The 24,043-nt window shown below is 40.6% G+C and overlaps 1 protein-coding gene across 3 annotated transcripts; it reads right to left on the minus strand.

Annotated features, from left to right (window-relative positions):
• Positions 1–115: 115 nt before the first annotated feature.
• MRPS22 (mitochondrial ribosomal protein S22) lies at positions 116–24,022 on the minus strand. 3 transcript variants are annotated; one of them, XM_040636755.1, is made up of 9 exons: positions 23,822–23,889; positions 9,529–9,637; positions 9,267–9,430; positions 8,029–8,193; positions 6,006–6,149; positions 5,609–5,692; positions 4,230–4,375; positions 1,245–1,353; positions 116–251 (listed from the first exon to the last, which is right to left on the minus strand). In XM_040636755.1, the coding sequence occupies exons 3-9, from the start codon at positions 9,393–9,395 to the stop codon at positions 156–158; spliced, it is 873 nt and encodes a 290-aa protein (XP_040492689.1). In that variant the 5' UTR covers positions 9,396–9,430; positions 9,529–9,637; positions 23,822–23,889; the 3' UTR covers positions 116–155. The 3 variants fall into 3 exon arrangements, with proteins under 3 accessions (XP_040492689.1, XP_008706160.1, XP_040492688.1); XM_008707938.2 differs by lacking the exon at positions 9,529–9,637 and having other exon boundaries at positions 23,822–24,022; XM_040636754.1 differs by lacking the exon at positions 23,822–23,889 and having other exon boundaries at positions 9,529–9,733.
• Between the last annotated feature and the right edge of the window lie 21 nt (positions 24,023–24,043).

Raw genomic sequence — 24,043 nt, forward strand, 5'->3', positions numbered from 1 at the left:
TTTTACACTGCACCTGTCTGATTAGAGAAATTTATAACCAGGCACTCAGCATCCCCTTGTAGCCTCCCATCAGTACTTTTAATTTTGACATTCTTAAACAAACAGAGAAAGCAAGTTATAATTTAATAAAATGAAATTTATTTTAAAAACTGTTTTCAGGAAGCTGCAGAATGGCTCATGAATGTTTCTTGGTAAGCTTGTAGTGTTAATTCTATATATGCTCCCTTCTGTGCTTCTGTTTTTGCAAAGACCTGTTTAAAGTTAAAAAAGGAAACTTTTTTAAGCAATAGAACATAACATTTACTATTTATAAAGTTTTCCATTTCTGCATTAGCAAAGTCCCAGTTTAAAAACTCTTCCAAGGTTCACAATTTTTTTTTCTGATTATAAAACAATAAGCATACTGTATGGACCAAAAAATAGTATCTCACACAGTTCAAGCCACAGTAATTCTAAACACCAGAAGAATCCTAAGCCTTTTTATTTCCAGAAAAAAATTAAAACCTGACACAGCACCTCCTGCTAGATCAAAATGAAAATCATTAGGTTTCAAGGTAAATTTGGAGGATGAGAGTCAAAAAAAACAAACATTTTTCACTTTAAAGAGTATTTTCCCCAAACGCATTTTGCTTTATCTGGCCTATCACAGAATACCAGAATTAGTACCATAGTTTCTCTCTACTCCAAGGGGGTCATCACCGGTTATTTGCTTTGTAGTATGCATAAAATAAGACTGGGAGAGAAGCCAGACCAACAAAACCATGTCTGTTCTGAGCATTAGAAGATATGAAAATATACAATGACAGAGAAAACTGTATACACCCATGGTTTTGAGAGGATGCAGTTCCAAAATGATAGTGCGACTAAGGCCGAGTAATATACAAGCACCACCTTCTCCCCTTCTGGACAGGAATGTGACCACACTCCAGGACCGGAAGGTACACTGAGAACATGTGCTTTACCTCGTCCTCCACCCTGCCCTGCTGGTGACTTGATCACCTCAAAGAACAAGGGGGCTGTTGCCCTACTATCTGAACTACTTGGACTCCTGCTGCAGCTCCCCCAGCCCCATCCCATCTGTTTCTGTTATCAGATGAAGAAATATGGGGCTCTAGTTACTATTTCAAGATCACAAATTTTCTGTATACGTGAATCTGTTTAGTTACCATTACATATGACCCACTTCAGAATTCTTCCCAACTCAGTTATCACCGTACAATGGCCAGTGTGGGGAGTCCCTTTACCTTAACTAAATGTAATCCCTCAGCAGCCTGCTCCTTGGCCTCCTGAGCGGACTGGCCATCTGGATGGAGGATGTGATACAGCTGGATCAAGCTGGTGGCATCATCAACTCTAGAGTAAAAGGAGTTACTGCTGTCAGTGGGTTTTCTTCATTTGCTTCATAGTCCTATAAAAATGTGTGCCAACTTAAAACTAAATTACAGCTTTCCTTGGACCAGACATTTTTTTAAGCCTTTAGTTTTATATTTTCAAAGGCATTTTCAGAAAATTGGCTAATTTAAGCTTCATATCCACTCTGAAGTAGGCAGGGCAGGAATCAGTACAGGCAGTGCCTGTTTACTGCCCAGTTTACGAAAGTGAATATATTCTAAACGTGACTGTATTCTTTTTGGAAACAGAGTATCACTTCTCACAGAAATCGCATTCTTAATGGTAGATGGCTGCCAGGCCAGCCCACTTCACCGGCAGATACCAATGTAATCCAACGCAGAGGGCAGGAATATTACCTGCATCCCACGTAAGCTGGAAGCTGGTGGTCTGGGGATGCTCAAAGCCTTGCCTTCCAGTTCACTAGCAGTGACCTCTCCTTCATTAAGACTCTGAATTAGTGAATAAATGCCTCCACAAGAGGCCTCGGAGGAGTCCAAGACTCCCAGGCCACCAGTCTGTCTATAGTAACCCATTAGTTAAAAATGAGCATCCTAGTGAAACAAATACGAAATCTGCTCCTGTGTTGTTAGAAGGAACGTCAGGTTCTACTTTAGCAATCTAGAGTTCAGTTCTTCTGCTGTGTACTTGCCTTTTTAGAAACCTCTAAATAACTTTTATCAGCATAAAAACCTCCTCGGCCTTCCCCAAACCAATCAATCACAATCTCTCACATAGTCAACACTTGCCCACCATTTGCCACCTCAAAGCTGAGGTGGTAAATATCCTTTATAAAATGCTTGTGCTTTTGAGGTTGTGCTCTATACTGAGTTACTGGCTTCCAGCTGGGGGGTGGAGGGGTGAAGACATCTTAATTCAGTGTTTCCCCAGCTATCTCACTAATTTTCCCTGTTTCCGTATTACACCTGGGCTGGGCGATAAAAAGTGGAGTGACAGTGGGAGTAAAGAATTTCTCAAGCCATGCTGACCTTAGGGAAATGCTCTAGCTTATCCCAAGGCCCATCCACTCTCAAGGCCATCTTCTAGGAGAACTGAGAAACCAGGGCTGTTCATATAGTAAAGTTTTTCAGGGAAAAATACTGAAACATGTTCATAACAAGCACATTACGTGTGCTTGTTATAATCTAACAAAGTCTAATACACATGGCAACAAAATTCCCCAAATAAAAAAAATAATAAAATTCCCTTTGGAGCTTAGGCATGTGGTCCTGTAAAGAGCTTAACTGGGCTTCTATATTTAGATTCCTGTTTAGGGCTTCATTACATTCATGCGAAAGTATCTTACTTTATGCCTGCATCCTACTGAACAAGTTAGGTTAACATCCAGCCCATATCTGAAAATAAGAGCAAATAAATGTACATGTTCAAAAAGATTTTAAAAGACTCTCAATTAAAAACCAGCAATGGGACTTGAGTCTGAAATGTGCAGAATCCCAGTTGCGCCTTGGGTTCCATTCAGTGAGGACGTGCACCCTCTACTGTCTAGTCTGGGATTTGCAGCACCCTGCCCTAGTCAGAAATCCCACAGGAATGGTTTTACTTAATGCAGGGCAAGAAAAATTAAGTACTCAAAACGCCCTCCCAGTATACAAGCAAACTATTTCAGATGTAAAACTTACATGTGGTAATATTACTATATTAGTACACTTTGATAAAGAACTTTAAGTTCAGTTACAAATCTCTTACTCTGTTGACAAAAATGTTACATGTCCTTACAATAAAATTATTTCAGAATGAGTCCATCTAAAAAACTTTATAAGAAAATTCATTCACAGGAGATGTCACTGCTAAAACACCTGAAAATAGGTTCCTTTTTTGAGGATCCTTGACTATCAACCAGCCCCCTACTTATGTGGGATAAAGGTATATATCTGCCCTCTCAATTGGACTATACTACACTTGCTGGTGGCGGGCCTCAAGACATGTGCCATTAGGAATGCTGCTTCTATGAGAAATGGTGCTCTGTTTCCAAATATGGAATGTATTTCTCAGATAATGCCTGTGGAACCTTCTATTTCCAAATGTCTTCGGACCTTTGTGTGAATGGCTTAGATCACATAAAATGGAGGATATGCTAAGTCACAGCTCCTTATAATCTGAAGGTGGCAGTAATCACTAAACCCTCTTGTAGTTCAGACTTCTGAGTCAGTCAAGGACTTTTTGCAGAAAGTTGACTTTCTTACTACAGCCACAATGGTTTCTTTTCTTTGTCATTTTGGCATTTCTAATCCAACTGATAGATACTCAAAAACAATTTTCTTTTTAGTTTCGTCACCTGCTGTACACTGTTGTTTTAGCTAGAAACCTGGGAGCACACCCGTTAAAATACAATAAACATTCCTTGTTTCGTGCAACTTTGGAAAAAAAAATTTTTCAGTGCCTTAGAAATCTTGCAAAAGCAAGGGATATCAAAAGCAACAGTATTTTCGTAAGTTAAATGATGACTTTTACTGAAAAGCCCTAGTTCCACCGAAAAACGAGCACCTGCCAGAGCTTATGTCTTTACATTTCCCATCTAATCCCCTTTGAGTGTCTGGAAAGTTCGTGGATACCCAGGAACACTGGCGAGGCCCAGGATAAGTCAGTATGCAAGGTATATAATACAGATCCACAGCCACTTACTCTTTCAAAGACTGTAGCCCTATTTAAATAGCACAGAAGCAAAGACTGAGAGAAGTGGGTTATGCTGGAAGAACCCATAAATAAATGAGTTAAGTGAAAGGTATTTATCACTGGATAATCCACTGTCATCACTGAGGAAAAAATAGCTTAAATACAGATATAATAGTAAGAATTTCTCTTACTAAGATCGTACTTACAAATCTCTCTGAATCTGGTCAATCAGTAAACCATCAATCTTTTTCTTATTTACAAAATACCAAGCCATTCCACCAAAGTGTCTTGTTGAACGTAAAAGGTCATACTTTCCATGTTTATCTATGTCTTCATAGGTCTGATGATGAATCTATTCACATAAAACAATTTTTTTCAGAAACATGAAAAAGCATTACTGGATACACGTTTACTTGCATGAGTGTTGCCCAAGAAAGGACCAGTAACGGGGTCTGTTTATACCCGCCTCTACTCTCATTAACCAGTAGGTACGGTTTAGATCCACCCGCACTGTGTAAGTGTGTGGCAGCCCGGAACAAGTCTGCCACACATTTACAGCCATATCAGTTACTTTCAGCAGCCAAGCACTATTTATGAAGCACCTGTTACATATACGTAGACCACTAGAAATAATGGACCACCCTTACCTTGGTCACTAGGGGATTAAAAAATCAAGAATATTTTTTCATCACTCCTTCGTTTTTCCTCTATCCCATCAACTACCCCATTCCGCCTTATTAACTAATGTTCCTTCAGTTCTTCCAGATTGATGTTGCAAACTGAGGATTGTGACAAAGGAATTCCTGTGTTCAAAAGGCTTTCAAAGGCCTGCTGACTGAAGTCAGAGCCTAGCATCTGAGGTCACCCGTGACATGGCCCCATTTACTCTTCTAGTTTAACCTTGAACACCTCCCATACATAGACAAGCAAGCCAGATGACTGGCCATTTGCAAGCACACTTTGTTTCCTGCCTGTTGTTTACACTGTTCCCTCTCCCTACCTGAAACACCTCTTCTCACCCAAGTTCACATTGTTCCCTGCCATTCTAGAACCCTGTTCAAGGCCCCTATGAAACCTTTCCTGAAAGCACTCTGTAATCTTCTCTTAGCACCTGACATCTCAAACCCAAGGTGATAATTATCTGCATACTTGTCTAGCACCCTTCCCCACAATCATTTCTGGATTGCAAGCTTTGACACAGCTGCCCTATCCTAGTTCATGTCGTCACCTATACTATCTACGCTACTATCTTCTATGTAGAAAGCACTACATGATTACTTATTAAATTGAACTGAAAGACACATTTTGGCAAATTTTAGTAAGTGACTCCGTTCTTGTATGATAAAATGAAGGGAAGCAGCTCTGCCATCACGTTTGGGTCCTTCACGCTACCACTTACTAGCTGTGCAACTCGCAGCAGCTACGGAACTCTCCAAGCTTAAATTCTCCCACCGTAACTCAAAGGCTACTCTGAGGACAAAATATTTGACATACATCAGGTACTTAATAGATGTCCAGGTATTTCTCTTCCCCGTGTAAAAATCTTACTCAGAACCATACTTTAGAAACTATAAAATATACTCACTTTGATATAATCAGCAGAATCTGGCTCAAACTGGGCAACGCAGAGATTGAGGACATCAACATGCCGGTCCTGGCTGTACATGGTCTAAAACCGCACAGCACAGTTGGAATTAGATGAGAAAAACATGAAAGTTCAACACCTGTCCTGATGCCATGACAGATGTACTCACCCACTTCTGTGCCCAGTAAGTGGGAGGCAGAAATAATACAGGCTTCGTAACTGTCACACTTCGATTCAAATCCCAACTAAGCCAATTGCAAGATAGAGAACACTGGAGGAGTCGTCATCAGGAACATTCATCTGTGTTTATCAAAGCAGAATGCCCTGCAGCACCAGAGCCAACTTGTTCCACAAAGATACCATAACCACTGACTCTAGGAAACCAAAGTCACCTTACCTTAAGATTTTCTTCCTTGAAAATTATTGGTGTTAAAACTCTACGGCCTTCTTTTGGGAAATAAATTTGTATCATCCTGTCCCGTTCTTCCCAGGAGGCTTTGCGTAGCCTGCCACTGGGTTCTCTGACAACAATAAAACGCTCCTATAATAGAAAACATAATCAAGGATGGGCTTGTGAAGACATAGTTCTAGTTCCAGTGTTCCACTAAGCACCATTATAAGAATTATTTGCAATCAAAACATAAAATGCAACTGGGAGATGCAAAATGCAGTCATATATGATTTCGATGATAATTCTAAACCTCAAAGACTTGGCCAGACTTGATCCTTCACTAATCACCGCTGTGCCTCTGACAATCAGAAATCTAAAATGAAAGTTTTTACCAAGTGCCAACTACGGTCCTAAAGTGGGTTTAATACATAAAATAGTTCAACTAAAAGCTGGTCAGAAATTCATCTAAATCCATTTCAGAGGAAAGAAGTGCTATGAGACCTTTCAAACCGCTTCACTTCCCCATCCCAAAGTCTCACTGAAGCAGACTTTACTACTTTGTGATCTCCTTCTAAAGTCCCTGGGATAAAAGGAACAAACCCAGGAATGTGAAGTATTAATTCTGCACCACTATAATTCCTCAAACTGGCATGAGACATACATGGGTCAGAGACTGTCCACCTGCCTCTGGTCTCTTCACTCTTCCAACTACCAAATCGCAGGCCATGAGATCACTTCCTCTGAATTCCACCTACGGTTTGTGCCATTCAACTGGCAGTTTATCATGTGCAAGATTCTTGACACTGCTCAGATACTGTCAGCTGAAAAGGGGCAGGAACTGTGGATTATAATTCTTTGCCATACCCAGTGACTTACACAGAATTTGGCACATAGCAGGTAATTGATACACATTTGATTAATGTTTAACTTAACCAGATGGTACTAACTTTCTACTTTTCAGAGGTGTAAGAGTCTCTGAATGTGTTCTGAGGATAATATAATTAAAACTTTCATTAAGTATTGCAAATAGAAAAAAATAACAGATGTCTAAATAACACAATTATTCCTCAAAAGGACTGTGGCAATTTGAATTCTAAGTTCCTTTCTTCCTTTCAGGTTATAAAATGCTCCCATAAACACCCTTCAAAGCACTGCAAACATGGAGTAAAGCACCCCAGAGCAAAAAATTTAATTAAAACGAAACTCTGTGATCCCTGTTTATCATGTCAGATGTACAGGTCGTTGATACACAGACATGAACATTGTTCAAATCAGGTCTTCTGACCATAATCATAGATGATAAAAAGATTAATGTGGGGTGGCCCTTCTCCCAACCACAGTGTTATATAGTATTCTGCATTCTGTGGGCTGAATTATAAATCGCTTGTTTCACTCTTGACTCAAACACAAAACTGATACAGTTTACAAGTACCAGAGTGTTCTTTTGGAACTGGCCATCAAGGGAAGAGGAGCTAGAGAATAAAAACCACAACAGAAGCAGCAAGTGGTGTCTGAAAATTATCTGCAGAAACCTGTCATTCTTGCTGCAAATTCTGAAAAGTGAAAATCCTTTGGGAAGTCTGGGTTTTTTTGGCATCCTCAAGAATTTACAGGAAAGAAACCATTTTCTCAGAATGTTTCAGCTAAGGGAGTTAGTCTAACTTGGACAGAAAGAATCCCCTTCTCCCACTGCCTTGAAGATTTCTGCCTATTTGTGGTTTGGGGGTGGCTTTGTCTGTAAACTCCTAGTTCTGTCCTGCAGCACACCTGTCTCTCTCTCTGCAGTCAGTCTGGAATAAAGTGTGCCCATAACCTGTAGGGAAATGGTAACATGATGATGTGGGGCTGATCTGCATTTCTCTTCTTCCTTTTGCTGGGCTGGATCTTCCAGAAGGTCTCACCCAGTCACAGGAATTCTGGTTTGGAAGATTCAGAGACAGCTGGGTCACAATAATGTTGACCCTCCTCCCTCAGACCCATCTCCACATATTTCAAATAAAGATCATTTTGCAATGAGACATATACTCACCCGGTGTGGTATGCTATACGATATATCAGTAAATACATATTTGGCTGTTTCTGTTCCTTCCAAAATCTTATCTTCAGCTAACACATCATTTATTGGTGCTCGTTCTTCCAGAACCGGTGGCATTTTTAATCGTATTTTAGCTGCCTCAATTGCTTTTCTTGTAGCCTAATGAAATAAAATATTTCTTAAGGAAAGCCAGAAGGATCATCTGACAAAAGCAGATTACTGATTAAAAAAAAAAAAAATGCCAAGAACTACAAAGAGAAGCAGCTCTAGCCCCGAATCAGTGCGTGAAAAGGCTCCTGGGCCCTGGCCTTTTGCCAGCGATGTGGTGTGGCTGAGAGCACCACCTACAGGCTCAGCCATTCTCAACGCAGCAAAGGAACGCTCCGAGCCCGAGCCGGGCCGCAACAGCTGCTTGAAATGGAATAAAGGATTTCCTGTATTGTGTGTGTATTACGCACCATATATTGTTCAAATACTCTGACTGTATTTGGCTCATTTAATGCCCACAACTGCCTCAGGAGCTAGGTGACACTGTTATTTCATAGAAGAGAAAATAGAGGCACACACGTGTGAAGTAAATTGCTAAAAAGTTGCAGCACTGGGATTTGAACCCTGGCAACTCCAGAGCCCATGCTCTTAACCACTGACCACACTGCTCCATGCCATACTGTGAGCAGTGATTACCTCTGAGAAGTGAAAATGGTACTCTTCCTCCTCATGTGATATACTATTGGATATCTGAATGTTTTGCTATGACTGTAACTTACTTTTGAATTAGAAAAAGGAGCGATAATGCTTTACATATTCATACTTCAGAGCATTTTGCACAAAGCACTCATCCCCATGACTCCAGGAGGACCCTGGTGCCTAGAGTAGTGTGTGGTTCAGCAGGATCTCATAACCCCACCAGAGCATCATCCTCAACGCAACAGAAGTTTCTCAGAAAGGAAACTAAACCAGGCAGGACAAAGGAAGGCTACTCAGGCAGGTCTGGGAGCGGAGCAGTCTCTGCTTGGACACCTAGGCCTGACCCAATGCCCCGGTCCGCCTAATTTCGGCCATGCTCCCTGCTTCTCTCCGCCTGCCTGCTCCCATTTCTCTCCTCAGTCTGCGCCTGGAACTCCCCCTCATGAGTGCCTACGGAGGAGCAGCTATTGGTATCTGCAGGGGCTCTGAATCTTGTCTCACCCTTTAAAGAAAGGTATCCTCCCAGTATTTCCGCATTCACATACCTCCTCCAGCTGTGCCTGGGTCATTAGCTTACAGGTTGGTGGCTTCAGTTCTTGTACAGATGGCTTAAAAACCTTTTGCAAATTCAAGCCTGTCATCTTGATGAGTATGTTTTGGACTTCCTCATCCATAAATGTAGGTGTCTTGTTCTCTGAGCTACCAGATTCTGTTAAAATGGATTTTAGTAAATAAGATGGTAAAAATGACAAGCCAACAAGACCTCTAAACAGAAAAGTTAACAGAAACGATTAATAAAATGTCTACCTCAATATGCATAATGTTAATACCTATGAAATCCATTCATTCATTCCTTGATAAAATTTACTGAGCATTTACGCGATCAGGAGAATATTGCCAAAATGGCATTCAAAATCTAGTGGAGAAAGAAACAAAAAAGTAATTAAGGGGCACCTGGGTGGCTCAGTCAGTTCAGTGTTTGCCTTTGGCTCGGGTCATAATCTCGGGGTGCTGGGATTGAGCCCCACATCTGGGTCCCTGCTCAGCAGGGAGCCTGCTTCTCTGTCTCTCTGTCCCTCTCCCCACTCGTTCTCTCTCTCTCAAATAAAATCTTTAAAAAAAATAAAAAAGTAAAATAAAAAAGTAAAAAATTAAAATAAAAAAAGTATGGTGCAATCTCAGGGTCATGAGATCAAGCCCTGCACAGGGCTCCACGAAGAGTCTGCTTGAGACTCTCTCCCTCTCCCTGTGCCCCTCCTGCTCTTGCTCTTTCTCTCTCTAAAATAAATTAAAAAAAATAAGCTATCAAGTCATGAAAAGACATGGAGGAATGTTAAAAGTATATTAATAAGTGAAAAAAGCCAATCTGAAAGAAGTTATATGCTGTATAATTCTAACTATATGACATTTCATAAAAGGCAAAACTATGGAAGCAGTAGAAAGACCCATGGTTGCCAGGAGTTAAGAAAAGTGGACAAATACCTGAGCACAGAGAATTTATTCTGTATGATATTACAATGGTGGATACGTGTTATCATACATTTGTTAAAACTCATAGAGTGATGAGCACTGACTGTTATACGCAACTAATGAATCACTGAACACGACATCAAAACCTAACGATGGAGTAGTATATGTTGGCTACCTGAACATAATAAAAAAAAGACCTCATAGAATGTACAACACCAGGAGTGAACTCTAATGTAAACTATGGACTTTGGGTGATAATGAGATGTTAATGTATATTCATCAATTACAACAAATGTTTGACTCTGATACAGGATACTGATGGGGACACAAGCTGAGAATGGGGCTAAAGCGGTGGTAATATGGGAACTCTGTACTTTTACTCAATTTTGCTGTAACCTAACACTGCTCAAAAAATAGTCTATTTTTAAAATTAAAAAAGGGTAATTAATGTGGGGCTCCTGGCTGGCTCAGTCAGTACAGCATGTGACTCTTGATCTTGAGGTTGTAAGTTTGAGCCCCATGTTGGGTGTGGAGATTACTTAAAAATAAAATCTTAAAAATAAATAAGGGGTGCATGGGCGGCTCAGTCGGTTAAGTGTCTGACTTTGTTTCAGCTCAGGTCATGATCTCATGCGTCATGGGATCAAGCCCCCCCTCCCCCACAACGGGCTCCGATCTTGGCAGGGAGTCTGCTTGAGGACTGTCTCCCTCTGCCCCCACCCTACTTGCACGTGCACGTGAGCATGCGCACGCACTCTCTCAAATAAATAAATCTTTAAAATAAATAAATAATGTATTACTACTAATAATAATAATTTACAGAGCTGTTTCCTAGATGCCAGGCATTACATACATTTTCAGGAATGTTTACAACAACCCACAAAATAGATACTGATATCTCAATTTTATAAATGAGGATACTGGAGCCTACCTAAAGACCAACTAGCTGTTAAGTGACAGAGTCAGGATTTAAACCAAAGTTTGTTTCTAGAGATCAGATCAACTCTAGTCTATCCTGGTGCTTCCCAGTGCAAGGGCTACACACATACTCTTGGAGCACAAAAGGCCAAGCAGCAGGATCAAGAAGGCTTCCCATGGGGCCCAAACAGGACAGAGGAGAAAAGGATGGAAATTCCAGGCTAAGGGGATGCAACTAGGAAATACAGGCTTGGATCACCGGATGTGAGACTGAAAAGGCCATGCGGTGTCATGGAAGAGCCTTGGACAGGTGAGGAGACCCAGATACCACCTATACAGTTTGCCCATCCCTTTGCCTAACTTCCTCTATTTCCATTTCCATTAGGAAAAGAAATAGGGGGAAAAAGTACCATTTTTCCCAGCTCCTCGGCTAGTCCTATAAATGCTGGTGACCCTAAAAATTCTGAACTATACCCTTCTCTTCTCCCTTCTTACATTCTTGCTGGAGGATATCCTAGCAACCTATAATTTTAATTTACTTCTATGTGCTAGAGACTCTAAAATCTGAATCTTCAGTCGAGATCCTTCCATCCACCTACCCCATGATCTCACATGCACTTCAGTATTGCCAAAGCAGAACACATCAATTTTCTCCTGTCTCAAACCTGCTGTTCCTATTGTTCCTTATCGTAGTAGCATCCAACAGGTCATGTGGGCCAGAAACCTTATAGTCATTCCTGACTTCTCCTTTACCCTCCACATCTAGCCAACAGCAGCTGTTACCAGTAACAGCAATTGTGATAACAAGTAACATTTGTTAGATATTTACTATATGCCAGTACTTACTGACCTAAGTATTTTACATATTTAACACATTTAATCCTTACAACAACCCCAGAAATAGGATTATCCCCATTTTACAAAGAAAGGACACTATCACACAACATACTGTCTATTATACCTCATAAATCTCTCTTTAATCCTCCATTTCCCACTGCCACTACTCTGATCAAGGCCATCCTCATCTCTTGCCCTAACCTCCTAACCAGTCTCCCTGACTGTATTCTGACGCCACTATAGACCATTCTCCATAGAACAGCCAGAGTAATCGCTTTAAAATGTAGTCAAAACAATAGAAAAGATTAACAAAACTAAGAGATGGTTCTTTGAAAAGATAACAAAACTGACAAATCTTTGGCTAGACTAAGCAAGGAAAAGAGAAGACCCAAATCAACAAAATTATAAATGAAAAAGGAGACATTACAACTCACACCACAGAAATACAAAGGATTCTAGGAGGGCAATGTGAATAATTATATGGCAACAAACTGGACAGCCTATAAAAATGGGAAATTTCTTAAAAACATGCAACCTACCAAGACTGAGGAAGAAACAGAAAATCTGAACACACCAATTACTACTAAGGAGAGTCAATCAGCAACAATAAATCTCCCAACAAAGAAAAGCCCAGCAGCAGATGGCTTCACAGGTGAATTTTACCAAACATTTGAAGAAGAATTAATGCCAATCCTTCTTAAACTCCTCCAAAAAACTGAACAGGAGAGAACACTCCCAAACTCATTTACTAGACCAGCATTATCCTGATACCAAAGCCAGACTCTACAACCATACCACCCTGAATGCACCCAATCTAGTCCCTTACCAAAGCTAGAAAAGGACACTACCAGAAAACTATAGGGGCCAATATCCCTGATAACTACAGATGTAAAAATTCTCAATAAAATACTTGCAAACTAAATCCAGCAGCACATTAAAAAGATCATTCACCTTGATCAAGTGGAATTTATCCCTGGGATGCAAGGATAGTTTGACATACACAAATCAATGTGATACATCACAATTAACTGACAGAAAAAATTCATATATATAATCATTTCAACAGATGCAGAAGAAGCATTTGACAAAGTTCAACTCCTGATAAAAGCTCTTAACAAATTAGGTATGGAAGGAACATACCTCAACATAATATATGCCAAACCCACAGCTACCATAAAAGACTAAAAGCCTTTCCTCTAAGCTCAGGAATAACACAAGGTTGTCTCCTATTCAACATAATGCTGCAAGTCCTAGCCAATCAATTAGGCAAGAAAAAGTAAAAGGTACCAGAATTGGAAAGAAGTAAACTTGTCTCTGATTAGTTGCAGACCACAGGATTTTGTATGTAAAAACCCTAAAAACTCCATCAAAAAACCATTAGATCTAATTAATATATTTAGTAAAGTTGCAGGATACAAAATTAACATTTAAAAATTGGTAGCATTTCTATACTAACAAATTATGTGAAAAAGAAAGCAAGCAATCCCACTGACGATAGCATCAAAAACAATAAAATGCTTAGGGATAAATTTAGCCAAAGAGGTGAAAGATCCCTATACTGAAAACTAAAAGACACTGACGAAAGAGATCAAAGAAGAGGAATGAAGGGAGGATGGTGGAGTGGGAAGATCCTGAGCTCACCTCGTCCCATGGCACACTGAGGCAACAACTACATGTATGGCCACTATGAAAAAAAACTGAAGATGGCTGAACAGATTTTCCACAGCTAGTCGCAGAATGAAGACCATATCAAAAAGGGTAGGATGGGTGGAAACATATTCAGGAACCAAACCCCTGACTCAACTAACCAAAAACAAGAAGGACATCACAAGCGCAGAGGAGCAAGAAGCTCGGACCCCAAGACTAGACTCCCTTCCCCCAGCCCTGGGACCCACACTGGGAAAAGGAGTCCCCAAAAGGTCTGGCTTTGAAAATGAGTGGGGCTGACTTTAAACTCTGGGTGAGCTGGAGGTTAAAAAACTGAGACGCTGTCCATAAAGACCCCGCATGCTAAATAACTCACCCCAGACACAGCACAAAAGCAGCAGTTTGAAAAGTGCCTGGGGCATATGTTAAAGAGATTTCCTGACTCATCTGAGGACATTTGCCAGAGAAAGAGGAATCTGCAGGAAACTTCCTCAGGAATGAAAGTGATGGTGGGCACCATTTTTCTTGCCCTCCCCAAGCCCAGATAGCCAGACACTCTCAGGAGCCACGCTCTCCGTCTACCCTACTAGCGCCGCGTGCCTTTCCTCCGTGTTGCCCTGTGGATCCGTCCCACCCAACGCACCTGCCTTGGCGAGCACCGGGCCAAAGCAACTCCTGCCGTGGGGAGAGGGGGGAGATAACCCCCCACACCAGCATGCACTCGATTCCCGCAGCCAGGTCTCTTACCTGCCTGCACAGGGAGCAAACCCTGCCCTCTTCAGTGGGCCCACAGCCGTCTCAGCAGCTAACTGCAGACAGCCAGGCGAGCCACCAGCAAGCCCACAGCAGCTGCAGCCAGGCGTCTCGACAGTACAGACGGCAAATGCTGCCCGGCGCGCCTGCAGTAAACAAAGCCGGACACTAAGCCCGCTGAGCTAAGGGCCAGTCGCACCCGCCAGCACGCCCACGGCAACTGTGGCTCAGCCACAGCACGACAGAGCACACAGACCGCACAGGAGCACCTGGTCTGGTGACGGGGGGACTGTGCTACAGGCCACCACAGGGCCTCTTCTACACAAGGACACCAGTTCCGGAACCAGGAGACATACCCGTCTAACACAGAGAAACAAACAAAGTCAGAACAAAATGAGGAGACTGAAGAATAAGTCCACAATGAAAGACGAGACAAAATCACAGAAAAAGGGCTAAACAAAATAAAGATAAAGAATATGCTTAATAAAAAGATCAAAGTAACAATTATAAAGATACTCAACTGGACGTAAGAACAGATGAATTTACAACTTCGACAAAGAGATAGAAAATATAAAAAATAACCACTCAGAGCTGAAGAATACAGTAACTGAGAGGACAAATATGCCAGAGGGAATCAAGAGCGGATCACAGAATGCAGAAGAATGGACCAGTGATCTGCAACACAGGATAACGGAAACCAACCAAGCTGAACAGCAAGAAGTAAGCACAGGTTAAGGGACCTCTATAACATCATCGAGCACAAGAACATTGTATTATAGGATCCCAGAAGAAAAAGAGAGAGATAAGGGAGGAGAAAACTTATTTAAAGAAATAATAGCTGAACATTTCCCTAGTCTGGGAAGACCTCAAGGTTCAGGAAACACAAAAATCTACAAACAAGATGAACCCAAAAATTGTCCACACTGACACATAATACTTAACACGACAGAATTTAAGATAAAGGGAGAATATTAAAAGTAGCAAGAGGAAAGCAAACAGTTACATACAAGGGAAACCCCATAATGCTATCACCTGATTTTTCAGCAAAACGTCTGCAGGTCAGAAAGAATGGCAGGACATATTCAAAGTACTGAAAGAAAAAAACTTACAACCGAGAATACTCTTGGGGCACCTGCGTGGCTCAGACTGTTCAGATATGCCTTTGGCTCAGGTCATGATCTCAGGGTCCTGGGATTGAGCACCCGTGTTGGGCTCCCTGCTCAGCAGGGAGTCTGGTTCTCCCTCTCCCATGCCCCTCCCCAGCTTCTGCTTGCTAGCTCACATGCTCTCTCAAATAAATAAAATCTTAAAAGAAAAAAAGAATATACTGCAAGATTATCATTCATTCAGAACTAGAGAGATAAAGAGTTACCCAGGTGAACAATAATTAAAGGAGTTCATCACCACTAAATCATCCTTACAAGAAATGTTAAAGGGAATTCTTTAAGTGAAAAAAAAAAAAAGACAATAACTACAAGTCAGAAAATTGTGAAAGGAAAACCTTTCACTGGTAAGAGCAAACACATAGTAATGGTAGTAGGTTAATCACTTTATAAAGCCAGTAAGGAAGTTAAAACACAAAATCAATAAAATCAATTATATCTACAAAAATTAGGGGACATACAAAGTAAATATATATAAAACATGACATCCTATATATAAACCATGGAAAAAAGGAAGTGAGAACTTAGAACTTCTAGAATGTGTTCAAACTTAACCACCAAGTTACTGGGGCCGCCATACACATAGGGTGCTGTGTATGAAGCCCATGGGAACCACAGGTCAAACACCTAAGATACACAAAAAGTAAAGAGAAAGAAAGCCAAACATGGCACTAACGAAAGCCACCAAACAAGTTAAGAGAGCAAGAGAAGAAGAAAGTAACAGAGAAGAACTACAAAACCCACCAGAGGGGCGCCTGGGTGGCACAGCGGTTAAGCGTCTGCCTTCGGCTCAGGGCGTGATCCCAGTGTTATGGGATCGAGCCCCACATCAGGCTCCTCCACTGTGAGCCTGCTTCTTCCTCTCCCACTCCCCCTGCTTGTGTTCCCTCTCTCGCTGGCTGTCTCTATCTCTGTCGAATAAATAAATAAATAAAAATCTTTAAAAAAAAAAAAAAAAACCCCACCAGAAAACAATGATGCAATAGCAGTAAGTACAACACCTATCAATAATTACTTCAGATGTAAATGGACCAAATGCTCCAAACAAAAGATATAAGGTGGCTGAATGGATTAAAAAACAAAACCAAGACCCATCTATGTGCTGCCTACAAGAGACTCACTGCAGAACTAAAGACATCAGACACTCAAAGTGAAATGATGGGAAAGATATTCCATGCAAATGGAAGGAAAAAAAAAAAAAAGCCAGAGTAGCAGTACTTCCATCAGACAAAACAGACTTTAAAAGACTGTTCCATCAGACTGTAGGGGCATCTGGGTACTCAGTCAGTTGAGTGTCTGACTCTTGGTTTTGGCTCAGGTGGTGCTCTCACAGTCGTGGGATCAAGGCCTGCATCAGGCTTCCTGCTCAGTGAGGAGTCTGCTTCAGATTCTCTCTCCCTCTGCCCCTCCCACTGCTCATGCTCCCCCCCTCTCAAATAAATAAAATCTTAAAAAAAATAAAAAATAAATAAAGCTAAGGCTGTAGGGGCGCCTGGGTGGCACAGCGGTTAAGCGTCTGCCTTTGGCTCAGGGTGTGATCCCGGCGTTATGGGATCGAGCCCCACATCAGGCTCCTCTGCTATGAGCCTGCTTCTTCCTCTCCCACTCCCCCTGCTTGTGTTCCCTCTCTCACTGGCTGTCTCTATCTCTGTCAAATAAATAAATAAAATCTTTAAAAAAAAAAACTAAGGCTGTAGCCAGAAACAAAGAACGACATTACATGATGATAAAAGGACCAATCCAACAAGAAGATATAACAACTGTAAATCTCTACGCACCCAATGGTGAGGCACCTAAATACATAAAGCTGATATTAGCAGACATAAAGGGAGAAACTGACAGCAATACAATAATAGCAGGGCCCTTTAATACCCCTCTTAAATGAATGGATGGACCATCCAGGCAGAAAATCAATAAAGAAACAGTGTCTTTGAATGACACATTAGACCAGATAAACTTAGTAGATATACATACAGACATTCCATCCAAAAACAACAGAACACACATTATTTTCAAGTGCACATGAAACAATCTCCAGGACAGATCACATGTTAGACCACAAAACAAGTCTCAAATTTAAGAAGACTGAATCATATCATGCACCTTTCCCAACCATAACAGAATAAAACTAGAAATCAATTACAAGGGGGAAAAATGGAAAAAACACAAACACATGGAGGCTAAGCAACATGTTACTAAACAACCAATGGGTCAACAAAGAAATCAAAAAGGAAATAAAAAAATATTTGAAGACAAATGAAAATGGTAACACAACAGCCCCAAATCTTTGGAGCACAGCAAAAAGCAGTTCTAAAAGGGAAATTTATAGCGATACAGGCTTACCAAAGAAACAAGAAAAATCTCAAACAATCTAACCATACATCTGAAGGAACTAGATAAAGAACAAAGCCCAACATTAAAAGAAATAAATAATAAAGTTTAGAGCAGAAAAAAATGAAACAGAGAATAAAAAAACAACAGAAAAGAACATTGAAACCAAGACCTGGTTTGCTGAAAAGATAAAATTGATAAACCTATAGCCAGACGCATCAAGAAAAAAAGAGAACTCAAATAAAATCAGAAATGAAAGAGGAGAGGTAACAACCAACACCACAGAAATATAAAGGATTATAAGAGACTACTATAAGAAATTGTATGACAATGTAGAAGAAATGGATAAATTCCCAGAAACATACAGTCTTCCAAAACTGAAGCAGAAAGAAAGAAAAAATCTGAATAGACCCCTTACTAGTAATAAAGTTAAATCAGTAATAAAGTTAAATCAGTAATAATAATAATAATAGACTCCCAACAAACAAAAGACTAGATGGATTCACAAGTAAATTCCACCAAACATGTAAAGAAGAGCTAATACGTAGTCTTCTCAAACTATTCCAAAAAAAACCAGAAGAGGAAGAAAAGATTCCAAATACATTCTGTGAAGCCTGTATTACCCTGATACCAAAACCAGAAAGACAAGAAAGACAAGAAAGACAAGAAAGACAAGAAAGACAGAAAGACAGAAAGACAGAAAGAAAGAAAGAAAGAAAGAAAGAGCGAGCAACCACAGGCCAGTATCCCTGATGAACCCACATTCACATGGTCAATTAATCTAAGACAAAGGAGGCAAGAATATACCATGGAGAAAATACAGCCTATTTTTTTTTTAAAGGTTTTATTTATTTATTTGACAGAGAGAGAGACAGCCAGCGAGAGAGGGAACACAAGTAGGGGGAGTGGGAGAGGAAGAAGCAGGCTCCCAGTGAGGAGCCTGATGCGGGGCTCAATCCCAGAACGCCAGGATCATGCCCTGAGCCAAAGGCGGACGCTTATCGACTGAGCCACCCAGGTGCCCCAAAAAACAGCCTCTTTAATAAATGGTGCCAGGAAAACTGGACACCTACATGCAAAAGAATGAAAGTGGGCCAACTTTCTTACTCGATAAACAAAAATAAACTCAAAATGGATTAAAGACCTAAAGGTGAATATGAAACCATAAAACTCCCAGAAAAGAAAAATAGGCAGTAATTCCTCTGACATCAGCCATGGCAACGTTTGTCTAGATATATCTCCTCAAGAAAGGAAAACAAAAGCAAACATAAACTACTGGAACTACATGAAAATAAAAAGCTTTGCACAGCAAAGAAAACAAACAAAAAAGGCAACGTACTAAATGGGAGAAGATATTTGCAAATGACATATCAGATGAGGGATTAAGTATCCAAAATACAGAGAGAACTTAATAGAACTCAATGCTGAAAAAAGTCTCATTAAAAATGGGTCAAAAACCTAAACAGACATTCTTCCAAAGAAGACATACAGATGGCCAACAGACACATAAGATGGTCAATATCACTAATCATCAGACAAATGCAAATCAAAACCACACTGAGATAACACCTTCCACCTGTCAGAATGGCAAGACTCAAAAAGAAACAAGTGTTAGCAAGGATGTGGAGGAAAAGGAACTCAAGTGCACTGCTAGTGGGAATGTAAATTGGTGCAGTCACTGTGAAAACCAGTATGGAGGTTCCTCAAAAAGCTAAAAACAGAAATACCATATAACTCAGTAATTCCACTATATTGGGTATTTACCCCCCCAAAACAAACACTAATTCGAAAAGATATATTCACCCATGCTTGTTGCAGCATTATTTACAATAGCCAAGACACAAAAGCAACGAAGTGCCCATTGATAGATGAATGAATAAAGAAGACATGGTGTGTATGTATATATATAGATACATAGATATGTATATATGTATATGCACCACGGAATATTATTCAGCCATAAAAAAGGAATGAGAGTTTGCCATTTGCAACATGATTGGACCTTGAGGGTATCATGCTAAGTAAAATAAGTCAGACAGAGAAAGACAAATGCCATATGTTTTCACTATATGTAGAATCTAAAAATCAAAACAAATGAATTAAAAAAGAAAAAGCAGAACCAGAGCCATGAATACAGAGAACAAACTGACGGTTGCCAGAGGGAAGATGGGTGCATGGGCAAAATGGGCAAAGGTGAGTGGGAGATACAGACTTCCAGTGATGGAAAGAATTAGTCGCAGGTATAAAGGGTACAGCATAGGGAATATACTCAATGGAACTGTCATAGAATTGTATGGTGACAGATGGTAGCTACACTTGTGGGCATAGCATAAAGTATAGAATTACTGAATTACTGTGCATACACCTGAAACTAATGTAACATTGTGTTAACTATATTTCAATAAAAACAGAGAGATAGCAATTTGGACAATGTAGATGGACCTACGGTGTAATATGCTGAGTGAAATAAGACAGAAAAAGACAAATACCATATGATTACACTTATATGTGGAATCTAAAAAACAAAACAAACAAATTAAAAAAATAGGCTCATAAATAATGAGCACAAACTGGTGGCTGCCAGAGGGGAGTGGGTTGGGGGATGGGTTAAACAGGTAAAAGGGATACTGAGGTACAAACTTCCAGGTATAAATAGGTCATGGAGATGAAAAGTACAGCCTATAGGAAATATAGTCGATATTATATGGTGACAAACGGTGACTACACTTATCATTGTAAACTCTGAGCAGTGTAAGGAATTGTCAAATCACTATGTTGTACACCTGAAACTAATATAACATTGTATGTCAACTATACTTCAATGAAAAAAAAAAACTAACGAAGACACAAATAAATGGAAAGGACTCAATAAACGTTCATGGATTGGATGAAATATTATTGTTAAATGTCCATACTATCCAAAGTCATCTGCAGATTCAATGTAATCCCTATCAAGATTCCAATGGCATTTTTTACAGAAATAGAAAAAAACAGTACTAAAATATGTATGGAACCACAAAAGACCTCAAACAGCCAAAGCAATTCTGAGAAAGAACAAAGTGAGGGGCACATGGGTGGCTCAGTCAGCTGAACAGCTGACTCGGTTTCAGCTCAGGTCATGAGATAGAGCTCCGCGTTGGCCTTTGCGCCCAGCAGGAAATCTGCTGGAGATTCTCTCTCCCTCTCCTTCTACTTCCCCCCCTCCCCTGATACGCACTCTCACTCTCTCTCTCAAATAATCTTTAAAAAAAAAAAGAACAAAGTGAGAGGCATCATACTTCCTGATTTTAAGCTATATTATAAAGTCATAGTAATGAAAACAGTATGGTACTGGCAAAGAAATAAACACACAGACAAATCTAACAGAATTGAGAGACCAGAAATAAACTTTTGCATATATGTTCAACTAATATTTGACAAGGAAGTCAATACTCAATGGAGAAAAGAGTCTTTTCAATAAATGGTGCTGGGAAATTTACACGTTCACATATAAAAGAATAAAACCAGAACCTTATATTACACCACTCACAAAAATTAACTCAAAATGAATTAAACAGTTAAATGTAAGACCAGAAACAATAAAACTCCCAGAAGAAAACATAGGGTTTGAAAAAGCTCCTTGACATGAGTCCTGGCAGTGATTTTTTGGGTAGGACAATCAAAGCACAAACAATAAAGGCAAAACTAAACAAGTGGGACTACATCAAACTAAAACACTTTTGCAGAGCAAAAGAAACATTCAACAAAATGAAAAAGCAACCTATGGAATGAGAAAAAATATTTGCAAAACATGTATCTATAAAGGGTTAATATCCAAAATATATAAAGACTCACACAACTCAACAGCAAAAAACCAAATAATCCAATTTAAAAATCGGCAAAGCACCTGAATAGGCATTTGTCCGAAGAAGATACACTAATGATGAAGCGGTACATCAAGATGTGCTCAACATCACCAATCATTAGGGAAATGGAAGTCAAAACCACAATGAGGTATCACCTCATGCCTGCTAGAACGGCTAGCATCCAAAAGACATGAGATAATAAATGCTGGTGATGTGTGTACTGTTGGTGGGATTATAAACTGGTACACCCACTGTGGAAAACAGTATGGAGGTTCCTCAAAAAACTAAATCTAGAACTACCATATAATCCAGCAATCCTACTTCTGGGAATATACCTGAAAGAAATCAAAACACTGTCAATGAGATATCTGCACACCCGTGTTCACAGCAGCATTATTTATAACAGCCAAGATACAACTAAGTGCCCATCACTGGATAATAAAGGTGTGTGTGTGTGTGTGTGTGTGTGTGTGTGTGTGTGTGATGGAATATTATTCAGCCATAAAAAAGGAGGAAATCATGCCATTTGGGACAACATGGACAGACCATGAGGGCATTATGTTAAGTGAAATAAATCAAGCAGAGAAAGGTAAATATTGTATGATTCAACGATATGTGGAATCTTAAAACAAACAAGAACTCACAGAAAAAGAGATCAGACTTGTGGTCTTATGGTTACCAGAGGAGGGGGCAGGAGGAGAGGCAATTGGATGAAGGTGGTCAAAAGGTACAAACTTCCAGGTAAGAGATAAAGAACTAGGAATATAATATACTACATGATGAATACAGTTAACACTGCTGAATGGCATGTATGAAGGTTGTTAAGAAAGTAAATCCTAAGAGTTCTTATCACAGCGAAATTTTTTTTCTTTGTATTTACATTAAAGAGGTAAACTAAATTTACTGTGGTAATAGTTTCATGATATATGAAGTCAAATCATTGTGCTGCACACCTTAAACTTATTCAGTGCTGTATGTTAATTATATATCAAAAAAGCTGAAAAATTTTAAGTGTAATCAAGATTCATGCTTAAAACTCACCAATGGCTTCCAACTTCATTTAGAAAAGAAACTAAGGTAGTCTGCTTACTTCACTGTGTCCCCCACTAAACAATGTGCTCCCCCAAAGGCCAGAACCAGGTCTTCTACTTTTTGTACTCATCCCTGGCACCCAGGTCAGTTACAGTGCCTGGCAGACCATATGCGCTCAGCACTACTCTCTCCTCAATCTCACCCATTACCCCAGCTTGAGTTACCATTTTTACCCGATGTTTCTCACTTTAGCTACGACTGCGTACCCGCACTCGAATTTCAAAAGCACCTCAAATTTAATGCGTGCAAACAGACGTTTACTTCTGCCTCCCTTGCAATCTCATCGTATCTACTGCCTTTTCTTCCCTCATCTCCCCTCCTCCACGCCCCGCCAAAAAACAAAACAAAACAAAACAAAACAAAACAAAACAAAAACCTGTTCCTACAATTAATCTTCTCTGTCTTGGGACTACTCTTCTCCACTCAACGCTCAAGCCGGAAACCTGAGAAGCAACACTGATTTCTCCTTTTAAACTTAAAGCCAAAGCCATAACCAAGCTTATCAATCCTACCTCGAATATGCATTTCCAAACTACCTGTGTTCAGTCTCATTTCTGGACTTTGCTTATGCTGTTTCCTCTGCTTGAAATGTTTCCTGTTTTCTCCCTAGTATGGTTAGCCAGGTCTCAGCTCTGGTCCTATTTTCCAGGAACCCTTCCCTGACATTCCCACCAAGTCTGAGTGCCACTTTTATGTGTGTTCCCCTATCACGACCTGGGTCACACTGTACTGCCAATTCCCCTCTGGGCCATGAGTTCCTCAAAGACAAACCCGTTCAGTTGGCCGTATTCCCCAAACGTTAGCACTGTGCTTTGCAAGGAACCGAGTTCAAGCACTGTCGGTTGAGTCAACGAATGACAAAGGCGGGCAATGACAGAAGGCGTAGGGACAAGGTACAGAAGGGAGCCGGCTAGCCTAGGGCGCACTGCTAGAGGAGAAGGGGACGAGGGTGCGGGGATGGGATCCGCGTGGTTCTCGGCAGCCAGGAGCAGGCTCTACGTCTCCCAGGAGAATATGCCAGCGGACGTCTGGCAGGTCACTTACCCGCCTCAGAGGCAAGCCGACGGCATGGGAGGCCCGCACCGCAGGGCCCGGGCAGTGGCTGGAGCAGGGCGCCGAGTTGGAGCCGACTTCGGGCCCGGAAACAGACCCGCTCCGTGCTCCGAGAACCTGTTAGAAGGCTCCACTGCGAAACACATGCTCTGAGGGTCGCCATGATTATCCGAGGCCATCGGCGCCGGAAGCGGCTCTGAGCGATTTCGAGTC

This window comes from Ursus maritimus, unplaced genomic scaffold, assembly GCF_017311325.1.
Source record: "Ursus maritimus isolate PB19 unplaced genomic scaffold, ASM1731132v1 scaffold_20, whole genome shotgun sequence".
In the NCBI taxonomy this organism is placed as follows: Eukaryota; Metazoa; Chordata; class Mammalia; order Carnivora; family Ursidae; genus Ursus; species Ursus maritimus.

What these genes read in the sequence shown, in the direction of transcription:
- MRPS22 (XM_008707938.2), bottom strand. Translation starts at nt 23,993, where the DNA reads ATGGCGACCCTCAGAGCATGTGTTTCGCAGTGGAGCCTTCTAACAGGT. An exon ending in TCAAGGAAGAAAATCTTAAG is followed by an intron (nt 5,693 to 6,005) that starts GTAAGGTGACTT and finishes GTGCGGTTTTAG; the next exon opens with ACCATGTACAGCCAGGACCG. An exon ending in ATTCTGCTGATTATATCAAA is followed by an intron (nt 4,376 to 5,608) that starts GTGAGTATATTT and finishes TTATGTGAATAG; the next exon opens with ATTCATCATCAGACCTATGA.